Source organism: Saccostrea cucullata, unplaced genomic scaffold (genome assembly GCF_032062105.1).
Source record: "Saccostrea cucullata isolate Sc308-1 unplaced genomic scaffold, CSIRO_AGI_Scuc_v1 ctg3970, whole genome shotgun sequence".
NCBI classification, from domain to species: Eukaryota; Metazoa; Mollusca; class Bivalvia; order Ostreida; family Ostreidae; genus Saccostrea; species Saccostrea cuccullata.
This window is the reverse complement of record NW_026931067.1, coordinates 12,032-36,581: the sequence shown is the minus strand read 5'-3', so window position 1 is coordinate 36,581 and position 24,550 is coordinate 12,032. Positions and strand designations below refer to the sequence as shown.

Here is a 24,550-nt window from a genome sequence, read left to right as displayed (position 1 = left end):
CCTACTTGAAAAAAAACGAACGGAAAGGCTTTATTTAACGCCTTTTTGGAATAGAAAGGCGTAATAACGCCTTTTGAAAAGGCGTTATAACGCCTTTTTTCGCGTTATTACGCCTTTTGAAAAGGCGTTATAACGCCTTTTAAATTTTTTTTTCTCTTTAGATTGATCCTAATAGGCTTTCGTAGATTACAACAACTCTCAAACTAATATAACTGCCCTAAGTGAAGGAATATTAATATAGAAAGCACAGAGAAATTCACTTTTACAAGGATACTCACTATCAGACAGAGATAATTGTTAAAAGCAGCTGATGTGAAAGAAGTTACCATAATTAAATCTATATCTGAACTCTCGCTTTATTTACGGTTTATTTAACGTTCTTTCAAATAATTTAATTTAATAGATAAGGCAAAATATAGACATACCATAATTGAACGCGCTTAACGGTGATGTCAGTAATGTAAAAAAAAAAAAAACAGGGGACAATCTGGGTAACGGCATAATGTTTTAAAATTAGTAATTAACACTTTATAAATTGACCAATTACCCCTGCAATCTCAATCTTGAGAGCTATAACATGTATACATGTAATTACCTTCAAAATTTCTTAATTATAGGATGTGTAAAAACACTAAAAAAAATCTATGCAAAGGTTTCCTTTCTTTCAACAAGAAGGAATTTTAAGGAAACTACGTTTAAATTTACATGAATTTTATTTTTTTTCCGACCAACCGATTGGCGATTTTCTAACCGAGTAATCGATTAACCGGTTAAGAATTGACATCCCTAGTATATATATATATATATATATATATATATATATATATATATATATATATATATATATATATATATATATATATATATATATAAAAAATCCAATAAATAGTCTCAGTGGTCGGAATTAAATACTTAAAATAAAAAAGAAAAACACGAAAAACTCCAGTAAAGCTTTATATATATATATATATGTATATATATATATACGGTCTCATCCGAAGGACCGTACCTACAATTTCTGAATTATGATTATCCCTGCATTCATTCATCTAAAATATTGCTTTCATGTTGAGGGGTTTTAATGTTAATTTCTTTTTTTAAGCGATTTTGAAATAGCTGCAATATAAAATTGACTAAAAAATTAAACTCGACACTTTTTTAACTTAAATTCTCAAAGTTGAAAGTTCAATTGGTTTGTGTTTTTTTAAGTTAACAAAGACGAACTTAACTATTTATGCATTCGATGTAAGAAATCAATATTCATTTGCATTTTTTGCTTTCATCTTTCTCATTTATTCGCCGTATTTCCTTTTTTTATTTCCTGAATACCAATTTGAATTATCATCATTTTTATGTTCAATAGACACTTCACTGCGAATGTTCAAACCAAAGTTTTTTTTTCAAAGTGGAAGCAAATAAGTTTCATAAGGAACATCCAAATACCTTATTTTTTACTCTTCGAGGTAAACACATGTACATAATTGAAATTACAATTACCTGTCTTGATTCATCTTTGGCCTCATTACTTCCCTCTCCGATGTCATGAATCTAAATGTAAAATGCAATATTTATCCTCCATATACAATATAAAGAAATAAAAGATTTGTTAAATCTTTGAGATAAAGTGTACCGGTATATATTTGTTTAAAAAAACGTAAAAATGAATTTGCGAGGATTATAATCCTTCTCTTCTCTCATTAAAAATATTCCTTTCTCGTAGATAGTCTTTCAGAAGAAAAATATTTTTGTCCCTTAATGAAACAGAATATATTTTTTTGTTAGTTTGTTAAAGTTTTTGTTGTTTAACGTGGTACTGGGGAATATTTGATCACATGGAGACGCTACTATTTGCCTGTGGTTGCAATTTTTGTCATATACTAGTAGTAAGCACCCAGGGCCAGTGAGCAGTGAGGGATCACCTACTGGGACAATGGATCTTGGTTATAAATATGGTCTCATTCGAAAGACCGGTCTCCACGTATCACAGTGGGATTCGAACCAATGACGTAAGCATAAACGCCTTACTCCACTCCATGTCTATAGAGTAGTCGCTCTGAGCCACACGGGCAAAGGAATTAATTAGTAGTAAATACATATTATATTGGAAAAATATGACCCAAATAAAAATAACTCTATCAAAAATAAATGAGACCAAAATTTAAAAGATTTCTTATAAAGGATCTAGATGAATATTATAAATAAATTAAAAATTCAATTATTTTTTAATGATATTTTATCATATTCTGAATAAATGTCAGTGGTTTTTAGCTAAATCACATCTAAATGTTGTTACAATTACCTCGTCAGCTGGATCTCTTGACTCCCATGCAGCTGAATCCTAGAAATAAAATCAAAGATTTTTTTTACAATTGATATTTTTTAAATATAATTTTCAAAATGAATCTCTGAACTGTATACTTTAATTATATTTATTACATGTAATTAAATTACCTCTCCAAATATATCCCATTCAAACATTTTTGCACGAAAGGCTTCAAGTCTCTAAAAATAAAACAAAAGATGTCCAGAATGTGCAAAAAAGCAATATGTTAAATGTTTGATAAAATTTATTTATATCTGTAAATAAAAAAGTTCTTATTAATGTCTGAAGGATAATTATCAATCTCTCTTTCAAAATAATTAAGACGAAACTTAATGTTTAAGAGGTCTGAGATTTCTCAACTCCTGATTTGTATTCTTAAAAGAGACTTTTGATCTCTAATACTGTTAGTTATTTCCATTGTTTTATTAACGTTTAGTTGTGAAAGAAAAAATAAAGTGAACATAATACAAACTTATCAAATATATCTGCATAACATAGATTGATTAGAACTCCTGGATTTCTGTTCAAAACAACAATTAAGCCCTAAAAGTTGCCTTTAATGATACATGTACGTCACTTTTAGTAACATTTACTTGAACTAAATATGAACTTGAAGAAAAGAAACATCTCAGAAATGAGAGAATAAGATTCGTTTCCTGGAAAGAAAAAACTACAGGTACCCTGTGAAAGAAAATGTTTTATTGCTTTCAAAATTTAAGGTATTATTAATATACATTGACGTTTATCTTTTTTCTTATTTAAGATACACTTATTCGTAAATATCTTCTAAATACAATTTTAAAGATAACGAATAAGTTTGAGATTCTTTTTAAAATATATTTAGTAAATATAGTTTCATTTCTTACCTGCTAAAGTCACTACTTTGAAATAAAATGAAACTAGTCTTTTTTTGGAACAAGGATTTTTTTTAGTTATTTTTGGAAATATGTTTGGTTGATTTAGACGTGTAGAAAAATCTATTGACCAATGTATCATTTTAAGTTGTATGTGTATCCATGTTTCAAGCTGAAATTTGATGTTACATTATTTATATAATCTTATGTTTGGTTTGATATAGCTTATGATCTGAAAGCATTCGCCAGTCTTTTGTTCCCGAAATGATTAGCTATTTTTAGGTGGAAAATTCCATGTTTTTAAAAAGAACCAAGTAATCCTTAAAAACTTCTGCCTTAATTATGTTTTTATATTATTTCAAGCTCCATTTTTGCAATACTTGCTCAATAAAAGTAGGAAAAAAGTATTTTCCTTTTTCTTTTTCTTAGTTTGAAAACAGAGAAGCTATTATTTTAAAATAGAGTGGAATCAATAAATGTTTTATTTTAGATCGTGGATTTTTTTCAGCTATTTTTGGAATTTAAAAAAAGATTTCTGGGACCTTCTAGGAAGAATCTACAGGTAATCTAACGTTTCTTTTTTCAGCTTATATTTTTTTCATTAACCTTTCATGAAAAAAAGAAATTTTGCTATTTTATGTCTAAAATAAAAGTTCATATACTAGTATTAAGCCATGCATGTAAGGATGTTTATATGTACAATTCCGTTTTTGACTCTTATGTGAATTTATTGTGAGGAAAAGTGCAATATAAGAACAGAAAAAAAAAATAATTTAATTAAAGGATACGATTTTGGTCACTGCAGTATGCACACTGCTCAACGCGTTATCGGCTACTCGGTTGTTAGCGGACACTCGGTGCAAGAAGAGCAATGTTCAGAAATTGTATGTAATTCTAAATTTCATATTTCAACGATAAATATGTATTTCAGCAAACAAAATTTGTGATCTATGACAGATAATTGATTATAATTTCAGCAGCAGAAAGCACAAACCAAATTACTCTCTTTCAAAAGATCTACAGCTCTTTCAAATGATATTTTACAAAAAATTCGGAATATGTCATCACATTTTTACTTCTGTAGAATTAAAAAATACTTTATTCTATCAAAGAAACTTGTCTATTTATTATATGGACAATCAGATACCTTTAGATCAGCAAACTGAGATGATTAAAATCGTTTAAAATGTCTCGTTAGTTGAAAACATGTTATCGGCAACACGGTTGATGTTGCCGGATACTTCGGTTTTTGACGGGTGTATGTTATCGGAAACCCAGGTTAAAAAGTTTCCTTTAGCTTCATAAATGGATTGGAAAAGGTCCATTATAATCTGCCAGTCCTTGAAAATAGCAAAAGTAAAAGTTTGTTTTGATATGAATGTATATAGATAAAATTTATAATAGAACTACTCACCTGTTCAATCATTTTTCTCGTTTTCAATTCAAGATAACCTCTTGGTAACCGCTTCAGGCGGTTTCAGACGTAAATATAATATGTTTAATTAATCATAAAAAATTTGCTTTAGACTTCCCATATACCGGATACGTGAATTTAAAAAAAATGTTCAATAACCCTATGATCCCCGGGGAACTAATTTTTTTGTCCAGTAATGTCAATTTATTATCACGTCACAGTTACACATAAAGCAGGTGTGGCCCGTATATGAAACAAGTGACTGTGACGTCAGGACTTATGTTGCTCCGCAGAAGAACCTTAACATATTTTTAGAAGGTTAAAATAGAATCACCCAGTTTATACCAGGTAGGACTTTTGAAATACTTGATAATGTGATTTTACGTCAATCAGACAGCTGTCAACATTAAAGAATAATAATTCTTAATTCTTTCTTATACAATGTAATTTGGATATGTAGTAGATTAAAGAGACTATCCTTTAACAAAAAAGCATGGTCCAAAAAAAATATTAAAAAAAAATAATAATACATAAAACTAAGGGATCCGACTGGAATTTTATTGTGTTAGAAATACTTGAATTTAAAAAGATATATAACTCAATTTCCAAACGCAAAAAATACCTACTAGTATGAGGAAGGGGTGTTGATTGATTCACTTCAGTTCATCGTATGTTTAACCTTTTCTACAAACAGTTTTTTGCGTTTTCAATTACAATGGGGGGGGGGGGGTGCCAGAGATTTTTTGCTTTAGCAAACATCCAAAAGCAGTGCAAAATCTATGTCAGCCACACACACCCTGCATCCGAGCATTTAGCTCTATCTACACATTGAATTTGAGCACACTGCGTGATACGACCGTTCATCAGAAGGGTTCTTATTCCTTCTTGGTACGTTAAACAACCTCCGGTGATTTAGAGATCCGTGTTTATGTTTTTGGAATCTTTTAAAGTCAATCTCTTTTACCATACAATTTTGAATTCTATGTCATATATTTTGGTCTAACCACCTATTTAGAAATTCATCTAACCACCCTTAAGTTTAAATTCTTTAATTGCTTTACATGTATATACCAAACTTATAAATGTATTCGTGTTCTAAAGGTTGTGAATTTGATTCTTGGCGGCGACTGACCTTTTTCGATAAAAATGGGTAGCATCAGTTCCTTCGCCATGCGCTCAGCACGTTGATTGTATGTTGTTTAACGCCCTCTTAAGAATGTTCCAGTCATATGGAGACGCCATCACTTGCCGGCGGAGAGCTTCAAAATTTGTTATATACTCAGCACCTAGGGCTATTGATCAGTGCGGGGTGTTTTTGTGCCAGCACCCACTGTGGAATATGAACCCGCGACGTAAGGATCGACTCCCGCCTTACTTGGCGGCTCTAGAGCAGGCACTTAAACCACTGCGCCACGCGGGCGACCTCGGTACCTTGAAATATAATTTAAAACTTACAATTGTATACCATATTTTCGAAGAGGTCAAAATCATGAAGAATTCAGTGAGAAATGCCAAAAATGCACTCATTTTTTAAAAGGATAATAATAAAATAATTTGGAGGCAAATTATAGCCAAAAATTAGAAATTCGTGCCAGTCACTTTAAATATTTAGGTTTCATACGGATATCTGTCGTTTCTTTGTGTTTTCCCTAATCTATGACAACCTTTGTTTCCGATAACCAAAACCGAGTTATCCGATAACAAAGTGCATTATTCAACCGCATTTCCGATAACATACTGAAAGTTAAAATTGGACAATTTTTGCTCTTTAATTACATATTCGCAAGATTCTGTGGAAGTCTTCTTGTGGACAACCATCAATGCAAGGTAACTATAAGGATTTTGAAGAAAAAAGCTATTTACAACAATGCCAATCGGAGAAAAACTTGCAAAATAAAACAAATTTTACTTTTATAGTCTTCTAAAGGCTATAACAAATGCTATACTAATGCGTATCGAGGCTTTATTTTGTATCCGTACTCATTTCTGTTTACAAAAAGCACAATGAATATTCCCTGTTTCTATTTTAGCAGAGTTTATTTAAAATAAATTACTAACCTGTCAAAAATTGTTATCAACCGAGTGTCCGATAACAACCGAGTAGCCGATAACGCGTTGAGCAGTGTGGTATGATGGCCAATAACAGCCTGTAGAACCGACTGCTTTTAAAATTTGTACATCTAAAGTTTACAAATGACTTGTACATTTTGCACTGATAGTGCATGTACGTACCTTGGTATACTCGTGCTCTAAACTGGTGTCAGTACGTACATGTTCATGTACGTCAACACATGTTCAAAATGGCAAAAAGCTAAATTTTGTCAAAATATGGACGCTTGGCGCAGATATTATTTTGTATTTTATTAATTTAGTTTATTTTATACGCAGCATATAAATTAAAGAGATATAAACTCAATACAATTTCTATTATTTGTGTAACATTAATCTCTCTATTTGAACCTGAACTCGACTCTTAAATACGCATACATCATTCTTTAAGTATTTTTGATTGTGTTTTTGTCATGTGTATCAATGTGGAATGGAGATCCACGTACAAGCTGGTTATCTTGCTTTACCTTTGTTAACAATTTATTGCAGGTACGCGTATTTGTGTTTGTTTGTATAGTTACTGCACTGACCTGTGAAACTTTGATATGTTTCTTTGGTTTCTTACCTTTCTGTTACAAGAAGAAGTATTACACTTGTTTTTTGTTGCTACCGAGTGCAGTATGTATTGAATAGCTGTACGTTAATCTACACCGGTGTCGACTGAACTGTGACTAGGTCAGGTCCTTTTTATAGGGGTCTTCGTATGTAGCAAGAATCCAATAGAAAATGGCAGACACAATATTTTTTCGAATCGTGTTAAGCTTTAAGTAAGCAATTAATTCAGTTTGATAAGTTGAACGTCCAGGAATAGTTTAATATTAATTGTCAGAAGCGACTTACAGCAAAAACTTTCTTTTGAAATACATGTATCTGTACGAGTCCTATTGTAAACGTTGTGTAGCGGGTATTCCCGGCAGTATGATGGATTGATTGATTGATTATATACTGTTTAACGTCCCTCTCCAGAATATTTCACTGATATGGAGACGTCACCATAGCCGATGAAGGGCTGCAAATTTAGGCCTATGCTCGGCACTTACGGCCTTTGAGCAGGTAGGGTTCTTTATCGTGCCACACATGTTGTGACACGGGGCCTCGGTTTATACGGTCTCATCCGAAGGACCACCCCATTTAGTCGCCTTTTACGACAAGCAAGGGGGTACTGAGGACCTATTCCAACCCGGATCCCCACGGGACGGCAGTACGATGGAAAACACAGCTGATGGAAAACACAGCTGTAGATTTATATATTTATCATTACGACACCTTTAGAAGATTAATATGGAGTATTGGTGATATTTGGAATGTCCTGGAATATACAAATTGCGTACTCTAATGCAATTCTTTAGTAAAACACGTTTTGATTGGCTAATGCACTGATGTTTGAAGCAGTAAAACGAGCATTAACGAGCGTGAAAGCTTTTTCATTGTGACGTCATAATAGAGCGACGCAAAAAAAACAATGCCCCATGACGTATTTCATGTAATAAAACTCAACAAAATAAGACGTAAACAACAAACAAAATACATAGATTGCATGAGAATGGGAATAACTAATCTTCTAATTTGATATTTGCGACCGTTAATGCTGATTTAACGGTCGCAAACATCCGATTTACCAAATTAGAAGATAGTTATTCCCTAAATAAAGATATGTACAAAATTTTTTATCAATAATATAATATTCCGATCATAAAAAATATACCGGTCACAATTTTTTTGTGTTACCTTTTACAATTAAGTATCATCATTTGATATGATAACATGGAACATATAATTTATACATATTAGGCAATTAACATAAAACACAATTATTCTTTTTTTTTTATTATATGTCATGAAAATATATAAACAGATAGGGAAAACAATTAATAGAACGGACCTTTTTCCAATTAAATATATTATTTACGTAATATACCAGATACCGTAATTAGAATAATCAGGATTCGTTCTTTACAAATACCTTTCTAAAAAAAACACATAAAAATTCATATTGACCGAGGCGAAGCCTGGTGAATAACAAACCATATTCAACACCAAAAGAGTCCATAATTGTTTTATCATATAGTCCGAATTTGAATAAATAATACATTGAAGGCTGAATGACGACACTATTTTCATTAACGAACTTCCGTCGTTGATAAAAAAAAAGTCTAGATTACGGTTTGTCTTTTCCGTGTATTCTTTTCCGAATTTCGCTGTGTAAGATGTCCAAATGTTTAAAAATAATCCTTCAATAGGTTTGTATAATATTTTTCCTGCTCCGATATACGATATGTAGCTCGCTACAGCCGTTTACAACGTTTTTTGAGAGGTTGATTCTGACGTCACAATGCCGCCGCACGCGCAATTACCCTCCGGTGAATACGGCCTCAAATCCAGTGAATATGTAGTGTAACGAACTGTTTGCGCTTGTATAGATTATATAGGGAATATATACAATTAAAGTTTTTTATTCTCCAATATTTTCGCAAACAAATATTTCCACGTAAATGTACAATTTTTTTTCAAGAAACTCCATCAGTATAATCGGTATCTAAATAGACAGATAATTGCGAATTTAATTTGTGAACATTTGAAAATAATCTGTTTTTCACCTTTTTCACTTATTACTCTGAAAAACGTATCTTAGAAGAATAAAAACCTAAAAACTTACATTTTAGGAATTCAAATAATTAAAGTCACCAGTAATATGAACTACCGTATAAATGGACATGACATTTTAACGATGATGTTTTGTCTGATCAAAATTTGTTCGTCGTCTGCCGTTGTTGTCGTTGGCGTTGTCGTCGTAAACTTTTCACATTTTCATCTTTTTCTCAAGAACCACTGGAACAATTTCAACCAAACTTGCCACAAAGTATCCTTGGGTGAAGGGGATTCAAGTTTATTCAAATAAAGGGCCAAACCCTCTTCCAAGGGGAGATAATTATGAATAAATGAAAAATTAATGGCATCTTTTTAAAATCTTCTTCTCCAGAACCACAGTGCCAGGAAATATATGTGAAAATTCTTTAAAAATCTTCTTCTAAAGAACCACTATGCCAGGAAAGTTGAAACTTATAGGGAAGCATTTGGGACTGTAGATTGAAGTTTGTTCAAATCATGACCCCCGGGGGTAGGGCGGGGCCTCAATGGCCGCTCAAAGTTTAACATAAAAATATATCAGAAAATTCCTTTAAAAATCTTCTTCTTTAACCACTGTGCCAGGAAATATTAAAGGTACATGTATATTGAAGCATCCTCAGGAAGTATAGATTTACGTTTGTTCAAATCATGACCACCAAGGGTAGGTCATGGCCACAATGGCCGCTCAAAGTTAAAAATAGAAATATATAGGAACCACTCTGCCAGGTAAGATGAAACTTATAGGGAAGCATCCTCAGGTAGTGAAGATCCAAGTTTGTTCAAATCATGACCCTTGGAGATAGGACAGGCCACAAAATGTTTTAAAAATCTTTTTCTCAAGAACCACTCTGCCAGGAAAGATGAAACTTATATGAGAGCATCCCTAGGTAGTGTAGATATACATTCTTTTTTTAAATTATGACCCCCAAGGGTAGGGCGGGGCTACAGTGGCTGATCATGATATGGATTGGTTGGGATCACTTTTGGGTTTAAACTTTTCAATAATAAACTAATTTCTGTTTTATCCAAGCTACAGTGCTCAGGTGAGCGATGTGGCCCATGGCCTCTTGTATTTTAGCTTTATTAGCGAGGGTTCTGAGATCGCTAAAATTGAATATCACTAAAATTTGTTTGCTATAGCTTCTTAAGTGAGCATTTCAAAATCGCTAAAATTACTTCTCGCTAAAAATTGAAAACCAATTTTTAAGACGAAATCGCTAAATTTGAGTCTTGCTAAAATTTTCCCTTATACGGTAAGTCGTCCATTTGAAATCAAAAATTTCAATAAAACTTACCAACCCACAATGATTAAAACACTTAAACAATAAAAACAAAGCATTTCAAAATCTTACAAATAGATGCGCGAGATGTCATGTTCAAGTATACACTATGGTGTCCGGATAGGGCCATTTGCGTTAGCGAGACATCGCGTTCAGATAAACGTGAAATCGCGCTAACACACAACACGCCGTCGCGCTAACGCAACTTTGCACAACACGCCGTCGCGCTAATACACAACACGCCGTCGCGTCAACGCAACTTTGCACAACACGCCGTCGCGCTAACACACAACACGCCGTCGCGCCAAAGCAACACTGTACTATACGCCGTCGCGCAAACATACAACACACCGTCGCACTAACACAACTTTGCACAACACACCGTCGCGCTAACATACAACACACCGTCGCACTGACACAACTTTGCACAACACGCCGTCGCGCTAACACACAACACGCCGTCGCGCTAACACACAACACGCCGTCGCGCCAACGCAACTTTGCACAACACGCCGTCGCGCTAACACACAACACACCGTCGCGCTAACATAACTTTGCACAACACGCCGTCGCGCTAACACAACTTTGCACAACACGCCGTCGCGCTAACGCAATTTTGCAAGTTTCACAGTCTAGTAAGAAGTCGTGTACGGAAATATAAGACTGCGCAGGGTACTACTAAACAGAGAACCCAGAGAACCCTACAGAACTCTAATGATTTTAAGTTATTTATTGTCTGTAAATGATTTTTTTTATATTTTAAATAACTAATATATCATAATAAAACAAAGTTAAATTAAAAATTATATTTTAACAATTTGTTTGCTTATTTTAACAGATTACTATAATCTCTTAAGACTCGATAATAGTTTTTTTTATATAAAACTAGTAAGAAATTATTTAATATGCTTTAGATCAGAATATATTATGGGTCAGAATTATACATATCATTAAAATTTAATAAAAAATAATGTGTAAAACATTGAAAAATAATTGTAAAATTTTGTGATATTCAGATAAAAATTATTATTTCGACAAACAAGGTTTCTGAAATTTAATTGGGATCGGGATGTTTCACCACCTATTTTGTTACGTTTTTCTGGTGAAAACTTCCATAAAATAACTTTTTTTATGATTTTATGTATAGAATATTATTTATTTAGTAAAAATCAACCACATTATGCATAAAATGTATCATTTTTTAAAGTGATGAACACGTTAATTGCAATCAGCATGCTTATTTCCGTACACGACTTCCTACTAGACTGTGAAACTTGCAAAGTTGCGTTAGCGCGACGGCGTGTTGTGCAAAGTTGTGTTAGCGCGACGGCGTGTTGTGCATTAGCGCGACGGTGTGTTGTGCAAAGTTGTGTTAGCGCGACGGCGTGTTGTGTGTAAGCGCGACAGCGTGTTGTGCAAAGTTGCGTTAGCGCGACGGCGTGTTGTGTGTTAGTGCGACGTCGCGTTTATCTGAACGCGATGTCGCGCTAACGCAAATGGCCCTATCCGGACACCATACTACACTTATGTACAGGTGTGAATCCAAAGGGGTGTATGAATACATCACTAAATACCATGATAGAAAAGAATAAAACTTTAATAGAAAACTTATCATTTATAACATAATATAAAATAAATATTTAATGTAGTTTATTTAAGGTCAAGATCTAGTAAATGAAAGGTGCCTATACATTTATCAAACTTGAGAAATAAATTCCTTTATTGATGCTTTACAAGTTAAGCTTGGTCAAATAATGTGTTTCAGGTCATAATTTGTAGGTAAACGAAATGAAAAACTGCATTTTAACCTGTCATTTTCAATGGAAAATTAAGAAAACCAGTCACGAATATGGGAGTTTTTTTCATATTCGACAAAGGAAATGCATCCAGGTTGCCTACAGTTTCTAAGAAAACGGTAATTAGTATGTTCAAAGCCTCTTCTTTAAATCAATATCAAATATAATATAGGTATCCGGTTTACTTTTCATATGATTTCAAATTGAATGTCATGAAAATACCCTATTTTCTACATAATTCTGCAAAAGCTGTAAAGTACGGGAAAAAGAAAGTTGAAATTGATTATGACGTCATAATGGATGTAGCACCAAAAAAATAGTCTGAAGTTATTTACTAGATCTTGACCTTAACATATTTTATATTTATTTTATTTTATTTAAAATCACTTCAACAGTCATTTTGATAAAAGTATTCTATTACAAACTCTCCCGATTAGACAATGGCGTCCCCATCATTTCTCTAATGGATTGACTGTATTTTGTTTCTTCAATTATATAAGCTAAATTGATTATCTGAAATAAAAATAAATATATACAATTAAAAGCAGATTATTTCTCTTTAAAATTTCTAGCATGGTTTGAACACTTTCTTTACATATGACTTCATTTCCGTTGAAGACTTCAAACGATTCAGATAATTGCATTTCTTCATCTATTCTTGTTGCTGAGATGGCATATTCCTGAGGGCTCAACCAATTTGATTCTCTCCCTAGTATTCCTCCTTGGTAAAACTGGTACAGGTTCTTCTTTGTCGTCAGATCTACTAGCTTCAGCATATCTCTGCTGTTGTTCTGCCTCTGTCTGTTATTATGTTAGTTTTTCCTATGCATCATGATGCTGTATTTCTTCCTCTCTTTCCTGGCTCCATTCTATCTGATCCACGAAAAGGGTCTTAAATATAGGGAACCCCGATTTTTCAACTGGCGTCGGAATTTCATAAATATTATGGATTCTGTTGAAAATTACGCCAGACGATGGGCTAGATATGAAAAAGGAGACGTTGACACCTTGTCAGAAAAGATTAAATGTATCAGATCCATGTTAAAGTCGCGTTTTAAAAGATTGATTGGCAATATGAAAACCATTTTAAGCTCACCTGAGCCGAAGGCTCAAGTAAGCTTTTCTGATCACATTTTGTCCGTAGTCCGTCCGTCTGTCTGTAAACTTTTTTAACATTTTCAACTTCTTCTCAAGAACCACTGGGCCAATTTTGACCAAACTTGGTACAAAGCATCCTTTGGGTATGGGGAGCTTAAATTGTTAAAATAAAGGGCCAGGTCCACTTCCATGGGGAGATAATCAAGAAAAGACAAAAATAGGGTGGGATCATTAAAAAATCTTCTTCTCAAGAACCACTTGGCCAGAAAAGCTGAAACATATGTGGAAGCATTCTGAGGTAGGAAAAATCTAAATTGTTAAAATCATGACCCCTGGGGGTAGGGCAGGGTCACAATAGGAAATCCAAGTTTTTACATAAAAATATATAGGAACAAGATGTGTTTGTGAAACACTATGCGCCCGGCGGCAACAAAGTTCAAAAAATCTATTTTTAGCATACTGATCACAGTCAAGGTCACAAGGTCATTGATCATGGTGTCATTCGAAAGAACTTAATCAGTGGAGTATGCATACTAAATATGAAGTCCCTATCTCCTATGGTTCAAAAGTTATGGCAAAAAGTGTAAAGAGCTATTTTTAGCATATAGGTCACAGTCAAGGTCACAAGATCATTGAACTTGCCGTCGTTTGAAAGGACTTTATCGGTGGAGTATGCATACCAAATATGAAGTCCCTATCTCCTATGGTTCAAAAGTTATGACAAACAGTGGAAAAAGCTATTTTTAGCATATAAGTCACAGGCAAGGTCACAAGGTCATTGACCATGGTGTCATTTGAAAGAACTTAATCGGTGGAGTATGCATACCAAATATGAAGTCCCTATCTCCTATGGTTCAAAAGTTATGGCAAAAAGTGGAAAAAGCTATTTTTAGCATATAGGTCACAGTCAAGGTCACAAGATCATTGACCTTGATGTCATTTGAAAGGACTCTATTAGTGGAGTATGCATACCAAATATGAAGTCCCTATCTCCTATGGTTAAAAAGTTATGACAAACAGTGGAAAAAAGCTATTTTTAGCATATAGGTCACAGTCAAGGTCACAAGGTCATTGACCTTGATGTCATTTAAAAGGACATTATTAGTGGAGTATGCATACCAAATATGAAGTCTCTATCTTTTATTGTTCAAAAGTTATGGCCAAGGTTAAAGTTGACAACAGACAAACAGACAAACAGATAAACAGACAAACAGACAAACAGACAGGACAAAAACAATATACGCCCGGGATCTATCGATCCGGGCGCATAAAAATCTTATAGAAGTCTTCTAAAGAACCATTGGGCCAGAAAAGATGAAACTTATTTGAAATCATCCTGGGGTAGTGTAGAATCTTAATTGTTAAAATCCTGACACCAGGGAAGGGCGGGGCCACAATAGAAAAGGAAGTTTTACATAGACAAACATAGGAATAATCTTTAAAAACCTTCTTCTTAAGAACCAGTGGGCAAGGATAGCTGAAACATATGTGAAATTATCATGGGGTAGTGTAGATTTTAAATTGTTAAAACCATGACCCACGGGGTAGTGCGGGGCCACAATAGGGAAACCGATTTTTATATAGAAATGTATAGGAAAAAATATTCTTCTCAAGAAGCAGTTGGGCTAGGAAAGTTGAAACTTAGGTGGAAGCACCCTGGGGTAGTGTAGATTATAAATTATTAAAACCAAGCTAGGGGGTCGGTGGGTAAGGGGCCACAATAGATATAAGAAGAGGGGAAATCTGGTAAAGAACTGCATTACAAAAGTTACTCAGGTGAGCGATGTGGCCCATGGGCATCTTGTTCCTTCTGTGATCATTAATCCAGAAGTGAAAAAAGAATGAGATAAATTACAAGATCTTTATTTACTGGTCCCTGCCGACAAAGCAGGTAACAACATTGTCTTCGTTTGTAAGGCTCATCATTGAAATTGTATTTTAGAAGAAGAACTTGAATTTAATTCTACAAGTGGTAACCCTACTTATACTCATAGGAAGAAATTCTTCAAAACCATATGTCAGTTTTACATATTTTTAATATTCCACGGCAAAAATGAATTTGAACTACCCTATATATATATTGGATTCCGAAACTTCAAAAAATCCTTACAAACAAAGATACATTGCGGGTTCCAGTAAATGTTCAACTAAGCCTCTTTCATTACTTGACAGTAGTGAAGGAAAGCCTTCAAGAGTACTGTTCAAGAATGGTGTTAATCAGATGTGGATACTCAACAATTCCAAAGAACTTTTTGACAATATGAGATCGCAAGATTTTACCAAAATCAACAACTTAAAAACTTACGACTTTTCAACTTAATACACAACCATTTCTCAAGATAAATTGAAGTCCAGGCTTTTATTTATATCACTAACAGCTGCATTTTCAATAAAAATGGAATTCATAAATTTACTTACCTGGTCATTGGTCATTTGCAAAATTATTTTGATTAAGCACATTCTGATTGCACACACAAGTACTCTGAAGTTGCCATCAAAAAGAGTATTGTTTGAGTATTGTTTTATGAACTTTAATATCGAATACTATTCGTTATCTCCTTCTATGGGTCTCTGTACAGTCCAAACTTGTTATGCATTCCATCAACATTTTTTCTTTAAATCTCCTTGGTATTAGTAATTGCTGATTAAATTTATCAGATGAATTTTTATCCCTGTAAAGAATATTCAGGATTTTTCTAAGTAGGTCAAAGGGTTAAAGTTCTTGGTATCCAATGAAAGGTCTACTCACAAAGATTACATATGTGAAGTATAAAAGCCCTAGCCCTTACCATTTAAAAGCTATTGTCAAGGTTAAAGTATTTTCATAAGTACGTAAAATCGAGGTCAAAAGTGAAAGCTGTTGTTATTCAAATGAAAGTTCTTGCCACAAAGAATACATATGTGAAATATGAAAGTCCTTGTACCTACCATTTAAAAGTTATGGCCAAAGTTAAAGTGGGTCAAACTCTAAGGTCAAGGTCAAATTCGGTGGTACCCAAAGAAAGGTCTTGTCACAAGAAAATACACCTGTGAAATATGAAAGTCATAGCTCCACTAAATCAAAAGTTATGGGCAAGATAAAGGTTTTTGTGACGGATGGACAGCTAGACAGACTGAAGGACAGACGGACAGTCGAATGAGATTTAATGTTCCCTCGCTTTCGCAAAAGTGGGGATAATAATTATATAGTTTGATGAGATCAATATATTATAAATATTTCCTTAGCTCAGGTGAGCATTTTCACCGATAGGTCTCTTAATGACCCTGGTCATTATTCTATGGGGGTCATTATTCGTCTTTACACCGGCTTACTAACATAGTTTGAGACCACCTGCATAGTTTGAGACCACCTGTTCCGTTTCCCAAAATTTCCCGATCTCTGTGTACACCACTCTGCCTCAGACTCCACCTTTAAATTACCAGTCTCAGTGGTAAAATATCGTTTTTCATTGGTTGCATGAGTTCTGGTAGTCAATCACCTGTTAGGATGTTTTCACCCTAAATTCAACAATGCCTTTGTAGTTGCTCCTCTTAAAAAGTACAAATTGTTCCACTGGCTCAATCCGTGGTAATGTGAAGATCGTCTTTTCTGCCAAAAACTTTCTAATCACAGGATTCGATCTACCTGAAGATCGACTTCCGACACCAATATCATGATAGGATGTCTCCCAATTGCTATCTCAATATTACTTTACTTTTGAACTTAAATTCATCATCTGCCATATAAGCTTCCATTCTAGACTCATGAATTCCAAATGCTTAGTTTGTTTTCCACTTTGTCCAAAAAAGTGGACAGCATCTTAAAAGAAGTAAACTCTTAGTATCTTCATACTATTTATCATCACATTAATAAACATTCCAGCTTCGTTTGAGCAGGAGTCAAGCTTGCCAGTTACACGTCCATTTGAACCATTTTCTCTATTCTTCATTTTAGCATTGCTTTCCCCTTAAGTCCTGCTAACAGAAATGTCTAGTTTTTTTCCGGACATTTTCACTAAAATAACTTTTAAAATCACAAAATATTCTATCATATCTACTTTTACTTTGTAGTGGTGGCTCTTTGGAAGATTTTTTTCTCCAATTGTCCTGTGGCTTGTATGAGTTCTTGAATTTCCTTGTTTATGACAGCTATATTCTTTTCCAATGTTGACATCCTTACTGATCACCACAAAATGGAGTCAACTATTTTAATAGGTTCACAATTTATTGTGTTGATATATATTATGGATCATCTCTGTGCTTAAATGCACCAACGATTTTTACAAACTTCTTATGAAGTTTATAAATGTACCTTCTATCCATGGACAATTCACAATTTATTGTGTTGATATATATTATGGATCATCTCTGTGCTTAAATGCACCAACGATTTTTACAAACTTCTTATGAAGTTTATAAATGTACCTTCTATCCATGGACAATTTCGCAAAGTTAGGCATGAAATTTGTCAAGCTTAAAACAAGTGGAGTTATGAATCTGAGTAGTTTACTTTCATACATAGTACTGGTCAAACGACCGTCTTCTCAGTTTTCATTTTGATAGTGGTGCAGTGGTAAGAGCTTCTGTTCTAGAGTCTCGATGTGTTGAGTTGATCCTTGCTTCGGGGGCTCGGACTCCACTTTTGGACGTGGAGACATTTCCTTTGGATGAGACTGTATAAATCGAAGTCCCATGTTGCAGTAAGCGCTGGTACATAAAAAATCCTTCTAAGCTCAATGGTTCTGAGTTCCGTGTCTAGCATAGGTATAAGAGGATTTGCGGATAAGAGATTGGTACCACAAAGCGTAACAGACAGACGGGCAGACGTAACGATTACTACATGTATATACACTCCCGCTTTACAAGCGGGTGGTATAATAAACGTGAAATATACATCACAGGAATGTGAACATTGTGAACTTTCTCAAACCTGTCGAACCTGGAGACCATAAACTGAGAACAGACTTAAGTCAAAATTTTTATTTTTAAAATTTCTTGAGTTCTGCTTGATGTATTTGATTAAAAATTGGCAATTCTCTATAACACTTCAATTTAAATATTTGGTGTAAATTATGCCTCATTATCAAAATTATTTCAAATGTTACACTGGTTTTAAATTTTGACTTAAGTCTGTTCACAGTTTATGGTGGACAACAGACAAGAGAATTTTTAAAAAGCTAATTGTAGGTAGAATGTGGATCTTTCTTCCTATATGTTTTTTTCTAATAATCATTAATTATTTATATCTAGAAATTTAGCATTAGGGTTAGGGTTAGCACTAGGGCTAGGGTTAGATGTTAAGCTAGGGTTAGGGTTAGGGTTAGGGCTAGGGCTAGGGTTAGGGCTAGGTTTAGGGTTAGGGTTAGCATTAAGGTTACGGTAAGAATACGAATAAGGGTTAGGGCTGGGGCTAGGGTTAGGGTTAGGGTAAGCATTAGGGCTAGGGTTAGGGTTAGCACTAGGGCTAGGGTTAGATGTTAAGCTAGGGTTAGGGTTAGGGTTAGGGCTAGGGTTAGGGTTAGCATTAGGGTTAGGGTTAGCACTAGGGCTAGGGTTAGATGTTAATCAAAGTATATTAGGTCTAATAAAGGCAATACACAGTATTTATTTGACAATAATTGATCATAAAGAAATCCAATCTGTTTCAGACGTTTTTCGTTAATTATTTTTATGAGAGTGCTATCATATAATGCATGTTTTATTACCCCCCCCCCTCCTATCACAGGAAAATATCTTCAAAAGGTGAATGATTCGTAACAATGCATGCTTTAATATAAATTTGATGAAGTTAAACCATGTAATCATTAATTTTATTTACAACATTTAAAGACAAGAATAGTGTTTATTTTGAAAAAAAAATACTTTCATTTTTTTCAATCAACCCCACTGAATTTTCAACCTTTGATATTTTCCCTGACCAAATAAAATGATTGGCATGGGCTATGTGTGTCCAAGCATCTTTTACTGTTGAGTTAGCAATGGATTACATTACTTCTGAGATGCATTTTTCAATAAAAGTAAAATAGGATAATTCTTTCGAAATGTGCACATCCCTGTAACGATAGCAGTATTCAGGTAAACGTTTTTATCACTGCGTTTGACGCGTTTTCTCGACCTACATGGATTTTTGCTGTACATGAATGTATTCCGTGTTAGTGTTATCTATATTGCAGCAAATGCATTCAAAAATAATTTAATTCTCGGTATAGTTCTATTTTGTTGTTGAATTTATACTTTTCAAACATGTATTTGGTCAGTTTATGGTCTTCTAAAGGCCGGTACACACGGTAAGGCTTGCCTTATAAGTCATGGAACTTAAGTTCTAGCCTTACCGTGTGTACACCCATATACACGTTTTTTCGAGCCTTATAAGTTTGACTTAGGAATAGAACACTGCTCTATTTCTTAATACAAGACTTAGCTGACTTTTATTTCTTAACCAATGAAAACCTTCCACTTAAAGTTCAGTCTATTTTTATAAAACCATACACGTTGGTTTATGTTCTTATTCGTTTCATTCAAACGAACATAAAACATTTATGAAATAAACACAAACTCGTGAAATAGGATATGAAGCGCTCTGAAAGTGCAGTTTAATTATTACACACAATACATATTATATCTCTTTTTCTATTGTCCTCATCAATGTCCGAATTCTACAAAATAGAAAATAAATATTTTCAACAAAGTATAAATCTAGTATAATATTCCAAACTAAGCAATGGGCGGGTGGGTGGGACTTATAAGACTGCACGAAATAGGGCCTTCGAATGGCTTTACCTATACAGAATTTCTTTCACGGTCACTAATAGCCCGTGCTATGAATATTTATGTCACCTGACTAGGTGACCATTCTAACAGCCAATAGATGACAAGAATAAACAAACACAAACACGTGTTTGCGTAACATTAATAAATACGTTTATGTTCTTATTCGTTTCACTCAAACGAACATAAAATATTTATGAAATAAACAGAAACTCGTGAAATAGGATATGAAGCGCTCTGAAAGTGCAGTTTAATTATTTCGACGATTAAGAAGATTAGAACTGACACGAATATCCTAAATGCCCAAATTTTTAGTAACTGAAAGTTTTTCATTTTGATTTTCTTTAACATAACCATCTTTAGAATTGTCTGACCTCCACCGCCCATGCTTTTTAAACAGTCTGTCGCTAACTCCTGCTGCGGCTGCGGAGGTAGCGCCACCTGATCGTAGACTATGGACACAAATTTACACTTGTCTAAACCAATCTTTTCAAGTGAATCCAATATGATTTCTCTTGCTCTTGTATAAAAAATTGGACGATTATCCGATCTCAGTTTATAAGTTTGGGATTTTTTACAAAATGACAGAGATCTAAACAAGAACAGAGGAGAATGCATGTCAGCGTTTGACAATTTTAAGAACTTTTCCAACATATTTACAGGACAGGTATCACAAAATGTTCTAGCAATACAAACTTTATGACCAGTTTTATAAACATCTGTTTTACTTTTAACAATGTTAATTTCTACACAATTAGTCTGTATACAGATATCTGAGTAACGAATATTAACTATTTCTGAAAATCTCAAAAATCCTGCAAAAGCTAATAAGCACATACACAATGTTCTTAAATTATATAAATTTCCATCCTCTCCAAATGTAGAAACCAGAGTTTTCAAATGTTCAGGCGTTATATGTTCTTTTTTAATCACTGGTTTCGATGTCTCTCTAACTGCCCCTTCCTTAACAGTTTTTACCAAAGCTGAGTCACAAGGATCTATATAACCTGCTAGGCTATGTGCCCAACTGATGGCATGTATAGCTGAATGAATTGTGCCAGACGATTTACATTGTTTTGCTAAATGGATAATATATAGTGCAACGTTGATTTCCGAAGCAGGAAGTGATTGAATCCCAGGGTTAAAGCTGCTACACCACTTACAAAAGGTATTAAAAGCGTACCTGTACTGTTTTGCTGAATGCAAAGGCCTTAGATGTTACACAATATCTGGGTAGTTCAGACTCAAGTTCCGCTAGACGATGATCCTGTAATCCACAATTAGTTCCCGTCCATCTGCCCACTTTAAATATATCTGAAAAATGTGTTTATTAAAGCAAAAAATTAGCATCTTCTAACTTTAACATATTATATGTTGTATCAGGACCTTCATCATCTGCAATACACCCTCTCTGATGTACCAGAACCACTTGTCATCTGCAATACATCATCTACACATTTGCCCAGCTCGGCAAAAATCTTTGTTTAAAGTGTACCAGGGCCTAAACCATCTGCAATACACCATCATAAACTACAAATTTGTAGCCTCTAAACATACCACAAGTATTCCAGAGCCAAAATATATAGAACCAAAGATACAGTTCTTGTTATGACCTTGACTGATTATCTCACTCCTATCTTTAAACAATAACACATCTTTAACATACGCCTTATAAGATAGTTCTGAATCGAATAACATTGGCCAAAAAACAGCTGAGGGCTAGTTAGGTACAATCAAAATACCATAGGCTTTGCAATCTAATAAATGTTTTATAGTAGAAACTATCAAATGAATGGGAGGAACTAGCCAATTGTTTTCGCCCACCCAATTCTGTGTAAAACAATCTACAGCCTCTGATTCAGGATTCCAAAATTTTGAGTTATATCTAGTAAGTTTACGATTGTTAAAGTTTGCGAATCTATCTGCAGAGAAAGGACCAAACATAGAACTAATAAATTCAAAAAATTCATTTGTAACTTCCCAATCATCGTGATCAATAATTTTACTGAAAAAATCTGCCTTTTCATTTTCTGATCACGGAACCCATTGAACATCAAGGGAAATTTTATTTTCGGCACACATTTTGAAAATACTATATGCTAAAACTTGTAAGTGATGCTTCATGCTACCAGAGTGTACTATTTTCGCACAACTTTGATTATCAGTAAACCACTTTACTGTCATATTTTGTAGTTCTTTCTTAAAAGAAGCCAACGCCAATTCTATGGTCTTCAACTCTCTCCATGTAGAACTCATACTTTTCTCATGTTCTTTCCACATCAAATGGAACACCTTAGAATTAACTTCAACTGTATATGCACTTGATGCTGAATTACTTGCATCTGAATAAATGATTACGTTTTTTCTTTTAACAGAATGTAAAAATCTTGTACTGTCACAACGCATACATTCTACCCAAAATTTTAGTTCTTCAAACACTTGATCTTTATGCTTGAAAAATAGTTTAGAATCCCATGATTCTTTCAAAGCAATTTCCATAGAAGAAAACCTTGTCATAATATTGCAAATGTTACCCATTACTGGAGTCATAGAAATGATCTTCCCCACTACTCTTGCAAGTTCCCTCGCTGTTACATCGGGAAAATGAGTGATAGTTTTCTGTAGACAACAGATAGCATCATCGATTCGTCTATCCGGAACTGAAATAGAGAATAGATTTGAATTCCATGTTAAACCTAACCATTCAATGACTTGTATTGGTATAAAATGTGATTTTTCAACATTGACCACCAGACCAACTTCTGACAACGTTTTCTGAATGAATTGAGAATCTAAAAGACATTGGTCCTCAGTAGAAGCGAACGCCAAACCATCATCTAAATATAATACAATCAAAATGCCATTTTTTCTCAAGTATTTCACGATGGGTCTTAAGCATTTAGTAAAAATGAATGGTGCTGATGATAGACCAAAAGGGAGAACCGTATAGCAGTAATACTTGTTTTCCCACTGGAATCCTAAATAAGTCTGATAATTCTCAGCTATATCTATGTGATGATACCCTGATTTCAGATCGAATTTAATACAGTAAAAACCCTTTTCAAAATAATCTAATGCCGTCTTCCAGTCTTCAAATTTTATTTTATCATACTTGACATATTTATTTAGCCTACTGAGATCAAGGATCAACCTCTTTTTGTTTTTGTTTTCGGCGACACTCAGTGGACTGCACACAAATGGCTGAAAAGGAACTTCTAAAATACGTTAGTTTTCCATCAAATCTGAAATCTTTGAAGTAACAAATTCAAAATTGTTTATAGCAGACTTGTTATTTTGAAAACACATAGAAGGAGGATGTGAAACGAAAGGAATTTCATATCCAGATTCAATAACTTTCAAAATAAAAGGATTTGTGCCAATTTCTCTCCATTTACTAACATTTCTTTTCAAATTGTGCTTTATCAATGACATTTGTTTTGAATTATTTTTCTGAAGCATTTCACCTGGCCAGTAAGAGTAGAATAGCTTGTATAACCTGTGTACTTATCATTGACTTTGTGACTTGTTTTGGGGGCAGTTGGTTTTCCAGTGTCCAGTGGAAAAACAGTTGAAGCATACGTCACTGGGCTGTGGTTGACGCCTTGTGAGTTTGCCACGAAAGGGCTGCTGCTGATATGTATATGGCTGAGATGTAGCAGTAGAGGAAGAACCAGAAGTAAGCTGGGCTGCTGAGCCTGCCGCTGCTGTCGATGTAGAAGCTCTGTAGGAGCCATACGGGTGGAAACGCTTGTTCTGGGCTTGTCTTTGCTGCCTAAGGGCTCGGTTTTCAGTGCTTCTAATTTTCTTCTCATCGTCAGAGTTGTCGGCAATTTCTCTGGACTGATACTCATTTACTGTCTTCCACCCTGCAGGAGATGAATCGGCAATACGAATGTATTTCTGGCGCGTTTTCAGCTTTTTCTGCAATTCGCCTATTATTGACACTGATTCACTGTCTTTATTTTCGAAAGCTCTTATCCCTAGTTTTTCTAGACCCTCAAGAATTTCAGCATTAAAACCGTACTGAGCGCGATTCCCTTCAGATTTAATCTTAAGAGAAGAGTTTTCTTAAAGTTTCTTAGCAATAGACTCCGACTGTTCTACTTTAAGCTGACCTGAAAGGTTTTGAAATTGTGACTGCAAAACCCCTGTAACAAGCTTCACCACGTCCGAAATATCAAACGGAGGATTACTGCCCGTAGTTTCCTTTGTTACTTTCTTATTATCATTAGTCTCTAGCAAAATTTCGTTTCCAAAATCGCCCATAATCGACTGAATATAATGAATGAAGAAAAACGTGT

General features: G+C 34.2%; 1 protein-coding gene across 1 annotated transcript; it reads right to left on the bottom strand.

Annotated features, from left to right (window-relative positions):
- Window positions 1-1,497: 1,497 nt before the first annotated feature.
- Window positions 1,498-24,100, bottom strand: LOC134231259 (uncharacterized; the record flags this gene model as incomplete). Its single annotated transcript, XM_062713193.1, has 6 exons — window positions 23,746-24,100; window positions 22,784-22,909; window positions 21,433-21,563; window positions 2,452-2,502; window positions 2,300-2,338; window positions 1,498-1,548 (listed from the first exon to the last, which is right to left on the bottom strand). Coding segments are annotated over exons 1-6 (753 nt in total), but the record flags the coding sequence as incomplete, so codon positions are not given.
- Between the last annotated feature and the right edge of the window lie 450 nt (window positions 24,101-24,550).